We start from the raw sequence: 13,749 nt of genomic DNA on the forward strand, positions 1-13,749 counted from the left end.
AATATAAACTGATTAGAAAGGTCAAGCTGTAATGTTTTTGCGCGAAACAAAGGGCAGCAATTTATTGTTGATGACCACTAATATTTTTCGAAACAGCATTTGTCTGAGACTTCCTTCTGAGTGTAACTTTTTTTCGCGTAGGATTACGTTTCTCAAGGGTCTGATGGGATAGTAAAAATTAAGAAGCTATTTTGACTTGCGCGCAAAGTCTCATATCTTCGAAATTACAATTGTTACAATCAATCTAAATACATCATTAATTAGATGAAAGAGTACATTAGCAAACAAAAAAATTAAAATTGGACAAAGGATATACACAAAAACAGCGAAATTTTAGGCGCATGAAAGTTCCGTGCGCATACGAGACCTCGTGTGAGTGGCAAGGTCCTCTGGTAGACAGTCAGTGTCTCGGGGGGGGGTATTCGCTGTATTTTATTTCGTTAAGATAGTGCTGTTGCGATTTAAAGGAATTTGAAGAATGTAGCAGATCGTGTATCAGTAGAATTTATTGTTAAGCAGCGTAACAGAATACAGGATTCAGAAGCGCTGGCGGTATTTGTATGATTGATGTAATCGTTATAGGACAGTCAAGATTTATTCTATCATCCATATATATTCATCTAACTGTTAATTCGAGAGATTTGAAGATGCTCTTGTTTAGTGCATCTATGAAATATTTTGAAATTACTTTATCGATCGATGAAGAGTTTACCGTAAAAACAGCTCGTATTATTATGATTGGAGATTTCAATGCAGACCTGAAACGAAATGAAAAGGTATTCGATTTTATGAAACATTGTTTTAATCTTAATATGTTGCTAAAGTAAATATCCAGACATTTACTATAGCTGCAGACATCTTAAATTGTGTACCTTACTTCTCATATCTTCGACCATTTTTACATAGGGTCATTTTGAAATGTAATAAAATAAGTGTATGCGTAAAATTTTGTTTTATTTGTCCTATAACATCCTCACACTTCCGTTACTAATCCTACGCATTAAACACCAGTGGCTCTTTTAACTAAAAGAGAAAGCTTATCTTCAATTTTCTTCAATTTACGATGAATATGTAAAGAAATTTTTATTGAGAAAGAAATTATGAACAAATTTTTGGTACAGTTGAATGAACTATAGATGCAGCCATAAAAGTAAGCAAAGTCTAAGATCTCTTTCTAAAATTTCTAGTAGTGCGGTATAATGGTGTTCCAAAATAAACTTGGAAAATGGCCATGAGTGTATTCCATGACTGAAGACGAGCATCGTATGAACACACAACGGAGAAATGTGTAGTTTACGAATTCCAAGGCACTGAAGATTGGAAACTAAGAGGAAGAAGAGGCTAGCTACATTTGCATTCACTTGTCGCGGAAATATCCGAGGTAAAGTTCGACAACTCTGAAACATGCTGGTTTTATTTTCTGAAAATTTTTACAGCATATTGAGAACGTTGTTGCAGATAACGTTTGATAAAGTTGCAACATCTTGTAGCTGGTTGTTCAATCTGAGTTCGATTCCGGGCGAACGGGTTTGGCTGCATGGGAGTTTTCGTAGTTTCCCACACGCGTAACGTCGATGCCAGCCAGTCTGCCTTAGAAAACCTTTGAGAAGGCATTCTTTCCCTTAAGCAGAGCTCTCGAGTGCTTTGTCATATTCAAATAAACCAAAATCAGGCATCTTAAAATGTGTCCACTAATTTTTACGATAACGGTGTGCTATTTCTGTTACTATTGGTGTTTCACTGCTAGGACACTTTTTGCAACCATTATGTATGCAGATAACATTCCTTTATTGTCTTTGTGATCTGTTCTGTAATAAAACTTTTGCACTGATGTATATGTCTGAACAATTAAATCCAATTTATTAAATGATATTTATTGAGAGATGGTAAACTATCTTTACAGTTAACTTTTAACAGTACATTATTGTAGTGTGGCAATAACACGTTCTTCAGCCTTGTACTATGGCTTCGTTAAGAGTTCTTCGTCTGGCAGATACACCAAAAGTTTGCAAAGAGACAAACGAAGAGCCATTGTTGACTTGAGCATGTCTTTTCCCATGGCGATGAGAATATCAAATGGAAAGCACCATTTACCATTGAATTTAAAGCTATTTTCATACTCTCAAAGAAAAATATCTGAATCTTTCTTCATTACACAGGAAAAAACTGAAATTTTCTCCTGTTAGTTGCTTATTATAATTATTTATTTTTAAGGTTACTCAAAACTTTTGATACGCAATGTCTTTCGCTTTTGTTGGAGTGAAAGAAATCTAATTCTGAATATTTTATTTCTCTAATATGCTAAATTTTTGCAACTATCTTAAAATGAAATAGCAGAACTTACTTTGTTCTTTGTACTCTAAAGCATAACCGAAGGTAGGAGTAAAGCCATCAAATTTGGGTGGCAGCCACGTTAGATATACTTCTGTATCGGAACATTTTTCAGCTTTTGGAGGTTCGGGTTTTGAAGATACACCTAAGAAATAAGAACATTATTTGAGTGTTCAGTTTTCTAAAACCCTCTATCACATAATTTATAAATATTTAAAAATAAAATATAAAGGTAATGGAAATTTGTATAATTTCTCATTGGAACATAATGACAAATCTCCCTAATCAATAACTTACTCGCAACAGCAAAAATTCAATTATTTGCCAAAATCTAGTACACTTATATTGCCACGCATGATATTCGCAGAAATTAGGCAGCATACACTAATAATAAACGCTTTATAAAGGGATGCCAGATCAGATATAATTGAACTGGCATTGGTATCGATAATGAAACTGGATGAAATTTATTTCAGACCATTTTGTATAGCAATTAAAATTATGCTAAATGAATTGGGCAGCTTTAAATGACAACGTAAGTTATGCAAATTATTAAATTCACAAATAATTAATTAAACTTACGTGAAATGAATTTGGAAGCTTTAAATGTGAATGTATGCTATACAGTTTATTAAATTCACAAGTAATTAAAATTATGAGAAATAAATTTAGCATTTTAAAACAAGACACGAAATATTTTAAATTTACAAAAGCTTTAAACAATCGCGAAATTAAGTAAAAATAAATATAAAAATATCACTTTTTTTTAACAAAAGTACAAATAAAAATGAAAAAAAAAAAAAAAATCTGAAGGCCTTTAGAATTTACATTAAGCCCAAAGGGGCGTTTTGTTTACGTTTTGTGTGCTACCTTTATCTGTTAAATATCATGTTCTTCGCACTTGAACCATAACATTCAGTTCAACAGCAATAACGCATGAGCATATCTCTAGAATTTCCGATACATCCATGACTTCCGACTACATCCAGTTACTTAAACTGAATTCAGCTTTTTCCTAGAAGTGATCGCTCGGGTGTTTAGAGGGTCTGAGTCAAAGCTTCCAGTTGAAATTTGCAGTCTGAATTGTATGCCTTAATTATTTAAGTTTTATTTTGACGTTTCTGTTATGTGATATACCGTAAGCAGCGGAGCTCTATTTTGCATTACACGAGTTGTACAGTTGTTAAACTGAAGTTATAGAAGAAACATTTTTTTAAACCTTTGTCTGAGTTCGTGGTCACTTACGTTGAAGACGAGGTGATAGGTTGCGTGATAGGCTACGCTGAACCAGAATTAATTTGAGAATACTCCAGTTTCATACATACATCATGAGGTACCTTTTTCGAAGAACCACTCGAGTTACTAGATGTTAAATTGAAACGAAACAGGCAGTTTCAAAATTTACCATTACTAGATAAAAACTGAGATACTATAAAAATTCGAATGTGTTGGAATGTATAAATATTAAAATGGGCTCCATGTTGAATGAGGCTTAATACAAGGGAAGATTTGCTAATAACATAGTAGAAGAGAGCATTAAAAAATGAAGTAATGCTTCATCTTGTCTCAGCGTTACAAGAAAGAGATTACAAGATACTATGCATTACCAGCATTACAAGATACTATGGAATTAGGTAAGAAAAAAGGACACTATTGTTTAGGTCCCAATTTTCGTTTTTTATTTCGATTAAGCATAAATTTAAATATAAACCAAATGACTACAAAATCAGTACTAATTTTCAGCTTACTTCCGAGATTCAATCGTGCTCTGCACACCGAAACACCATGGGCATTTCTCGCCACGCATTTGTACACGCCCACATCATAAGCTTTCGCAGGTCTCAAAGTCAGAGAACACCGACCATCCGACCATTTAGTTATCTGAAAAACAGAATAGACAGTAAACTAAAAAGCTTCCGTAACAGAAGCATTAAAATAAATTGTATTATATCAGTCCTCTAACTAAATAATTAACACACATTTTGTCAATCTTCTTTATTAACACCTTTAATTATATAAATTTTAATTGTTTCCTGAAATTCCCATAATTCTTTTCTAATTCCGGAGGTCCTCCTACCACACCTTTTTTTAAATTCCTACTATTAGCTCACACAATCTCTATATCTTGTTCAAATTTTCAATCGTTAATAAAATACTTTTTATTCATATACTCAAATTCAAATACATTTTTTTAAACTTCTAGTGGATGGCACTTGATGCTAATACAGTTTTTTCACATATTAAAGTGAATTCGTACTTATTAATTCCTGTTTATCGGAATTAAAGATATGCTGTGTTTATTAAATATATTATAAGACTTATTAAATATATAAATAATGACCGTTTATTAGGAATTCTCACATACTGTAAAAATTAATTTTATAGCAACTTATAAATAATAGTACATGACTGTGATAAATGAGATTGTAATATTTAACAAGTGGCAACAGTAAGACAGAGTTCTAAAGATTTTTAAAGTGTTTAGAATTAAAGAATTGTAGTTTTATAGAGTTGGATGAAGCGGATGTAATGTCCCATTATGTAGCGAAAATTCTCCCCATATTTCTATGTTAACGTGATAATAATATATATTTAAAATATAATCCTTTAAAATGACCCTTGCTTCACAAACTGAGAATGCGAAGAGAAACTACAACACAACGCAAGCGACGATTAGAGAAAGAAAAATATAAGCGCTAAGAAAAGCTTGTTTCCAAGTCATCGGAAAATAGTTTAGAAGTAGGCAGGCATTCAGAATTCCACAGAGTTTAGAGATATACTTTCTAGGTAGATTTTTCAGCATTTTGTTTGATATATTGTCATGTCTCGGTGCTTTCTTATTACGTAGTTTGGAAATGATGTTACTGATCTCGCTGCGGAACTGACGTGATGTCATCGATGATGACTGATGATGTTACTTATTTCGCTTTGGCTGAACAAAACAAAATGAATTTACAGTTCATTTATAATGCGGCTACATCACCGACTGCGGCTCAGGTGGAACCAATCAGAAAAGCCGCTTGGAGCCCCTCCCACAGCTAAGAAAACATGTACATGGCAGAGAGTCGATTATCACGCGATATTACGCGCGACAATCGACACTCTGCCATTAAATATCCGTAAAATTTTCAGCCCCCGAGTTAACTTATTCATAGGAAAATCGAAACGGCATCTATTCCCGAGATATCTCAGGCGCGGTTGCTAAGCGATTAATACCATTTTCGTAATGTTTGAAAGTTTCACGTGAGCGACGTTTGGATCACACTGTATTACTATTGATGGGTAGGGAAGTTGATATTTAGTCAAAGTGAGTAAAGATTTTGAGAAATAGCAATTCTTACAATAATCCTGGAACTCTCGATGAGGATTCCATCATTTCTAAACCAGGACACTTGAGCTTCTGGGGATGCTGTCACCCGGCAGTTGAACACAGCTTCCTCATCCTCTCGAACTACAGCGTGTTTGATCTTTTCTCTGAAGTAAGGAGCCGTTCCTGGAAAAACAATTGAGAAGCATATTAGTTTGTCTGATTAAAAATGATGACTTGATTATGTCTCAATGCAGTCACGGTTGCTTAGAAGAAAGATGTGTTTCCCGCAACTACCTTGGTGCAATTTGGTGATTTTTTTAAGAAGAAAACGAATGGTAATATTAAATCAGAGAAATTTACTTATTTCATATCATATACGTTATATATATAAATATATATATATATAAAGAAGAATGTCTGGTTGTGTGTTTGTTTGTTCGCGATTAACTTAGTTACTACTACAGCTGTTGTCACCAAACTTTCTACAGTTCTTTTCTGGGTCCTGGGAAAGTTCGGCGTCCACTTTTTTCTAAAAGGAAAAAGCTAAAATTAGAGATATTAATTGAAAGCTCAGAAAAACAATGATTTTCGCCCTCATGTTACCTAGTGGTAACAGTCTCGCACGCTGGAGATAGAAATGTGCTTTATTTCGAGAAGTGTTGTCATTGCTCGCTTGCAAATCGTGGAGTTTGTTAATCAAAAATTTGTACTGTGTATTAATCTGTGTATATAAAGAAGAATGTGTGATTGTTTGTTTGTTCGCGTTATTGATTTCTGATCAATTATGATCAATTTTGTGCCACATTTAATCTACTAAAATTGAATATAAGTGAAATATCGGATGGAACTTGAGCTTTTACGACCAATTGATTAAAAAGACAAAAATCCTTAAAACCTGCATGCCATTGTTGCTGATATAATGAGAGAGAATTAGTTTATTTTTCTATTTTTATGCGGTTTCCATATCGCATCAGGCTGAAAAATGTATGATTCTGAATCGTATTTTTTGCATCGTTATTAGAGAAGGATTGCAGCGGTATCGTTCTCTCAGTTGTTAAATATATTACTCTCAATCTAGTAACTTAACTGGCATCGGATCCTTTCACTAGTTAAGTACTATATTTTAATTTCAGTTTTATATTAACCTCGGAAAACAATTTATAATATTACTAACAAATATAATTACGTTTCTTCTTCGTTCTTTGTTCTGTATATCTGCCACATGTAATTTTTCCAGTCTACTATGGTCTTACTAGCTCTTTCCAACGCTTCCAAGCAAAATTTAACGCTCGTTAATTCTTTGCTCTAGCAGCATATAAATCTGATTACTGTATTAAACATCATACGACTATTCTTGAACTAGTTACCACTTCGAATACCAACGTGTTCGTTACACGTTTTCACGTTGCATTACCAAAAAGGTTTGTGTCCAAAATACAGCATCATCAAATGCGAACTTAAGCATTCTCGCTTTTGTAGCAAAATACTACATTCCTGAAAAATTTCACAGGTCTTTATTTGTTTGAAGGTAAATCCCACCAGCGCATATTTCAAAATTCAGCTGAAGACAAAAAATAACACAATTGGCTTTCAGAGCTTCTAATACAACCAGATGCATTACGAAGAGGGCGACGTTACTTATGCAAACTTAGTTATTGATATACTTACCTGAAGAAATGTTATGTGCATGGTGGCCGCAGTTTGGTGACTTCTGCCAAGTTGGTTGCGATAATACCAAAATGGCGTGTTTTCACCATTTGACGATTAAAGGATTAGATTAAAAAACAATTTGCGTAATTTGTAACCCCAGTTATGCATCTAAGGACATCTAAAAGGCATGTTTACTTATAGGCCATTCTGTAAGGAATTTTTTCCTTCTTTACTGCGGGCTTTCGTAGTGCAGGAAATCACGGCCAGCTAGCATCAGATGGCGCAGAATTCGAATCTCGGCGACAACACTGTTGATTCTACCTATATGCTGGCATTGAAAAAGCCCAAAGAGTTCTCCAAAGACTGCACAAACTAAAATGTGGTATACGATAATTGGTCAACACCTGAAGATGAAGATGGAATTCCCTCCTTCCCAATCGTCTTTTAAATGGAGGAGATTATAAGGAATTTCCCCTTTCCTTACCGCCTTCGTCGTGTAACTGGAAGCACATTCGGTTGGAAGTTAGAGGACATCGCTGATTTTTTAATGGTTCCTGCTCAAAAAAAAAAAAAAAAAAAAAAAAAAAAAAAAAAAAAAAACGACTCTACAGTTTAATCTATAGAAAACCAGTGTCTGTAAACCTGTCTGGATAGAAAACTATAAATCTATTTTAATCGATTAACCTATATTAGTCGATTATTTCTATTCAGGGAATAACTAAACAATACCATATCTTTGGACATATAGAAGTAAACAAAATTATTTCACAATATGTTAATGAGGAATAACTCCTTATTAATAATTTTAGGTACAGATATAAAGATCATATTCAAAATAATGTCTAACTATTCATACTATTTTTAAGTATATTATTGATTAATGGTTAAGGGGTGCCATACCTAACTTTTATTAGCACTGATAGAAGTTCTTACTGGAAAATGTCAGTCTACACTTCGAGCGTGTGATAAGACATTATCTAAATGTTTTTAATACTCGCTAGTAAAATTTGTTGCTGCAAATCTTAAAATATATTAACTTCATGTTATATTATTTAGAACATAGCAGATTATATCCTTCCTCGTTATGATGGCCCTCGTTATCTAAACAGAGCCAACATATGTCACAAACCGTCGCCGTATATCCGGCAGTCCTAACCACTGTCACTTATTTCCCGCCTATAACAAGAAGAGCTCTGAGTAGGGTTGATACTTTGGCATAATCCAGTAATAAGAAAGTCAGTATTTATTTGAATATCACAAAGCATACGAAGGCTATCTACCTAAGGAGATGAACGTTTCTGTGAAGGAATTTCTAAGAGAAAGTGACAGATGTTCATATTATACGCGAGGAACACCATGAAAACTAAACATCCAGTCAAATCACGGGGGTATGCTGGCCTCTGCATACACAGTGATGTGATGTGGGGGGAGGCAGACCGACCTTCCTGGTAGAATTAACGTTGCCCTATTGTCAACCATGCAGGTATTAGAACTCGAAATCGGAATTTTTAATTTCGAATTAGTTTTCAACTTATTTCATATTATGCACGAATTTAATGTCATTTTAGCTAAACTCATCGATATAAAAGCAATCTGTTGCCACTCGACAAAATGCAAGCTTCCAAAGTTAATCATAAATTCGGCGATTTGAAAGAAATGTATTATCACTCGCAAACCGTAAGGTATTTGTATTTTAAATTTAACAAAAGGACTCAGCTATTAAACAGAAATATATTGGTACTGCCCGATATAAAATATTTTTATTTGTCTCGAGACGGTTTGTTGCCATTGGACGAAGCGTAAGAGACTGCATTTTTCTTTCAAATCTAATCTGTTATTGGTTAAATAAAATCTAATATAAATCTAATCTGTTAATAATAAATATAAATCTAATCTGTTAATAATAAATATAAATCTAATCTGTTAATAATAAATATAAATCTAATCTGTTAATAATAAATATAAATCTAATCTTTTATGGTTAGCAAACTAATTGGTTTAAAATTCCTACGCCTAGTCTTCCCACAAGTTGCAAAATCTCACTTGACACGTACATTCTTGCCTTTCAACTGTCTGACCACAATAATGAATATATGGCAGTTGCAAAATCATTAAAATGCTCATTGGTAATTGTAAATAAAGTGATTAATGCTGATTTGAATCACATAAACGCGAAAAAATATAATGTGCGTCGTCCTTCTCCACCACATATCGCCGAACACGGAACGCGCGCTGCAAGAATTATTTACGAGAAACATTTATCCAGAGACAAATGGAAAAATGTTGTCACAATAGATGAATCTTGCATGTGTTTAAATGATTGCAATAAAAAGCGATCCTTTTGTAACCAGCGAAGAGGAGAAAAAAACTTAAAACATGGTTCAAAGAATCTAAAGAAAGTTTTTCCAAAGGGATTTATGATTGTTGCTGGGTTTTCATATAACGGCCGATTAAAAATAAAGAGACCGGAGAAAAATGCTTAGATCAACTCCACATACTATCAGAACTATATTTTATAACCAGTTTTCAAGTATGAAGAGCCTTCTTTTTATACATAGCGCCATCAATCAGTAGAACTGTATCAAGACAAAGCAAGCAGCCACACCTCAAAATCCGCAGTTAATGTCATAGGTAAAATGAATTAAGAAATGGGTATCGAGGCTATATCATTCATTCATATCGCTACTATGTACTCGAATCAACCATGGATTTTTGCGCTTTTGGACTTTTGAAAAGCGGATTGTCCAGATGTCAACCTACAACCCTCCTTGGACTTTGGAAAGTTGTTAAGGAAGTAACCTCTTCCGATACTATAAAAGGTTTTATTGTCCTGAAATCACGATGTAAAAAGATAGTGAAGAATAGGTGTTTAAAAAAAAGAACTTAAAAAAAATAGGTAAAATATTTCTATAAGTACAATGAAAGTCATCTAAAAATTGTGTGAACAGCTTGTTTTTTAAGGGCTCGAAATTTCAACCTTTTACTTTAATTTAGTGATATATTATGACGAATCACGAAAGACGACAAACAGATAGCTGATATCGTAATAAATTAGTTACCCGCAGTTCCTCTAAAGCCTCGCTTCTTTTTCTGGCACCTGGATTCTATGTGCTCGTATCCGGAACCAACTGTTCCTACTTCGTGACGTAACCTCAAATTAGCGGACCTTGAAAGTCCTTTCTTCTCATCGTCAATTTCTTCATCCATGACATCGGTGAACTTCCGGCGCTCTTTGACTGCCACCTTACAACGGAAAAATAACAACAATCAAACATAATATAAAAGGGCTTAAAAGAGTTAATTTAACTGCAAGGAAAAGTATCCATGAATTATCATGCCACATGAAATTAAAAAAGACTTACGTCGCTGTAGCCCCAGTGTTTGTCTTTTAAGTGCCTTGCCAACAGTGGGCTGCGGTAGGCACCCACTTTGAGATACCTGCGAACTCGCACTGGGAAATCGGGATCACGTAGTGGTAACAGGAATGTATCCGGTCCACTCTGGTAGCTGAATTAATTGAAGAAATAACTGCTGTTATCTATTACGTATTGAAAAACGTAATTACAGTATCACATTTTAACTCTCTTTCACTAATAATGATTTACAATATGAATGTAATTAGTAGTATATTACTTTTTCCTTCCTAAATTAAATATCAAGGAAACAGAATGAATTTGGTGCATGGATACTAACCACAAGTGTTAAATAAATGTTAAAAAAGTTAGAAACAGTGATGCCTCATAGTATGATAGCTGATGGAGCCCGATTATCTCTTCATCGGGTAATCAGGCATGAAAAGATAATTACCATGAAGAAGAAACCATGCCTTACGAAAGTATTATGAGACCAGTGATACCTCATGAAGAGGTCATTACTATGAAGAGTTAATCATGCCTCAGAAGAGGTAATCATACCTCATGAAGAGATAATCATGCCTCATAGAGAGGTTACCATCATGAAGTAATCACGATGAGGCTTGATAACCTCTTCTAATGATCTGCAAGAGGTTAAAAATTTACTATGTAGAAAATCCCGATTTAGTATAAATATGATCTTGACTATGATAGCTAAAAGACGTTTTCACAGACACCTTATGTAACGATTTTAGTTCCATACACAGGTATCCACCAGCGGCCGAGCGTTAAAGACGCTGAACACTGGTAGTTCCGACCTGGGCTGAGATCCAGTCGAACGAGCTGTCTGCATGGGCGTTTTCGTGGTTTTCCCCATGTGTAACGTATATACGAGCCAGTTTCCCTTAGAAATTCCTCCACGAAGGCATCCCTCCCTTTAGGCAGATAGCCCTCGTGTGCTTTGCCATAATTAAATAATCCAATCCAATCTAAATCCATACACAGGATGGTTAAGTTTATAGAAGAATTTCTTGAAGTTTGGATGTAACAAAACGATTAGTTATCACACTCACATAGGTAAAGTAAATATTTTATTTTGGTATATTTAGTTTGTCACTTCATATTAATAATGATTATTTCAATTTGAATACTGATGATTATTACCGATTTGTTAAATATAAATTTAGTCAACTTTTATGCATCATAATGATTATTCTTATAGCATCTAAAAGTGAAACTGAGGCTCGTTATGATTACATGAAGTATACCTTTTTTAGCACGAAATGATTAAAAGTAGAGATTTTAATACACTTATATGTAACTTTTACACACCTAATATACTGTACTTTGCAAATTTCATAGCTTTTACCACAATATTGGAATATAATTCAGTTTACTATGAGTGTATTCGTGGTAGGGAAAGGGTGGTTAGAGTTCTCCCGGGGGTTGATCTCTCTTCTTGCGCAACGTTCTCGGCAATGAGACGGCTAAATGACATAGAGGCTTTAGTAATTACTGACAAATGCATTAATTTGCTAATATATGGCCGTTGGAAACAACAGCAACATAGTGTTACTATTGCAGTAAGAAGCGGCTCTTTGGGATACTGACGCATGAAGGAAAGAAGTGGGCTTTCTGGAATACTGGTCTATAACCACGATACTTATCCGGGAAGTGGCTTGTCCAAGAAGTGGCTTCTTTGGAAAACTGGTCCGTGACACTTCTTTGGGATACTGGTCCATCAATCAATGAATTCTTTGGGATATTGGTCCACAATCCAAAGAAGTGACTTCTTTGGGATACTGGTACATGACCCAAAGAAGTGGTTTCTTTGGACTACTGGTCCATAACCCACCCAAACGGTTTCTTTGGTTCATAGATAGACGTGAGTAAGATTTCTTGGAATAAGAATGAATATACGATGCAGAGGTTGATGATGAATAAAATACAGTGACTGTTAAAATCTGGCCATATGGTCGAATGATGTTGGGTCAAATCAGCAAGTAATACTTACTGACTTTCTGATCGAGGATCGATGGCCTCTCTTTCGATCCTTTGTCGGTAAGTGACGTCATCGAAGGCTGCTGGTTTGACGCGGCTTCTGTCCAGTTCCAAATCGGGAGTAGAAGGAGGCGTGTATTCTTCTTCTGGAGGATAGACCATGCGACTGGGATGCGTGAAACAAGACTCCAACGTTCTTCTTCGGAAGAACCATCGACAGGAAGCATTGGCATACTATAGGGAAAAATGCTGATTAATTCGAATTTAAATATTCATTGTAAGGCTTAAAAGCAATAATAAGTAGATGTTCAGTTTTTGCTCTGCTATAAGTAAATTTTGCTATTCGATTAATTTTTGAATTTCAATTCAAATTCGAAATCATACGGATAGCCCTAATTTTCAGTCGTCTTAGATGTTTATTTTCCATTATTTGTTGACTCAATCTGCTGTTCATCGCCTAAATTATGGTTTCAAATGGCCTTTCATTTCGCAAAAAAAGTATGTACTCTAAAAAAGACATACGTGATGATTAGTTTTTACTGTTTTGTCTTGCTGAATTACTTAAAAGAACACTAGCTAAAAATTATGGTTTATAGACATCCTCTTGCTTTACAATCGCCTGCTTTCCAATCCGTTTCACTGATGACTGGAACCCTCATACTCGAAAAGAGGTTCTAATTTACTTTACGCATTTACAAATTACTCTCATTTTAGCTTATTGCCTTTTATATATTTACAGGCAAATATTTGTTTTGTATATTGATCAATTTTACATTATCATGTGTTCGACGCCGCAATGATTGTCAAGGGTCGCACCAGGGAAGAGCTACAGTCGCACTGCAATGAAGTATGCCATCTCTTCTATGTTAGATGCACAAATCTAAAACTACAAATAGCGGACCACAAATCCAAAATCGTCCTGATTCCAAAGAAAGGTGGTTCACTCGCAAGACGCCCCACTATCAAATTAAACGGCCAAAGAATTAAAATAGTTAATAATTTAAAATACCTGGGAGTAACGTTTGACACAAAAATGACCTGGATCCCCCACATTCAAGATCTTAAGCTACGCACCTATGCCATAGCCAAGCAAATGCGGCAGTT

General features: G+C 34.6%; 1 protein-coding gene across 5 annotated transcripts in view; it reads right to left on the bottom strand.

The window, feature by feature from the left end:
- Nucleotides 1-13,749, bottom strand: part of LOC118200338 (protein Obscurin-like) — a 500,451-nt gene that overhangs the window by 28,781 nt on the left and 457,921 nt on the right. For all 5 annotated transcript variants that reach the window (XM_085822284.1, XM_085822292.1, XM_085822266.1 and 2 more), the window contains 6 exons: nucleotides 12,659-12,879; nucleotides 10,654-10,798; nucleotides 10,351-10,534; nucleotides 5,673-5,824; nucleotides 4,080-4,212; nucleotides 2,345-2,476 (listed from right to left, as the gene is read on the bottom strand). In XM_085822284.1, the coding sequence (XP_085678410.1) occupies nucleotides 2,345-2,476; nucleotides 4,080-4,212; nucleotides 5,673-5,824; nucleotides 10,351-10,534; nucleotides 10,654-10,798; nucleotides 12,659-12,879 (967 nt within the window). The remainder of the gene's footprint in view (nucleotides 1-2,344; nucleotides 2,477-4,079; nucleotides 4,213-5,672; nucleotides 5,825-10,350; nucleotides 10,535-10,653; nucleotides 10,799-12,658; nucleotides 12,880-13,749) is intronic.

The sequence above is a fragment of the Stegodyphus dumicola genome, chromosome 1, assembly GCF_044657685.1.
Source record: "Stegodyphus dumicola isolate Sdum_Otavi_A_Nest chromosome 1, ASM4465768v1".
In the NCBI taxonomy this organism is placed as follows: Eukaryota; Metazoa; Arthropoda; class Arachnida; order Araneae; family Eresidae; genus Stegodyphus; species Stegodyphus dumicola.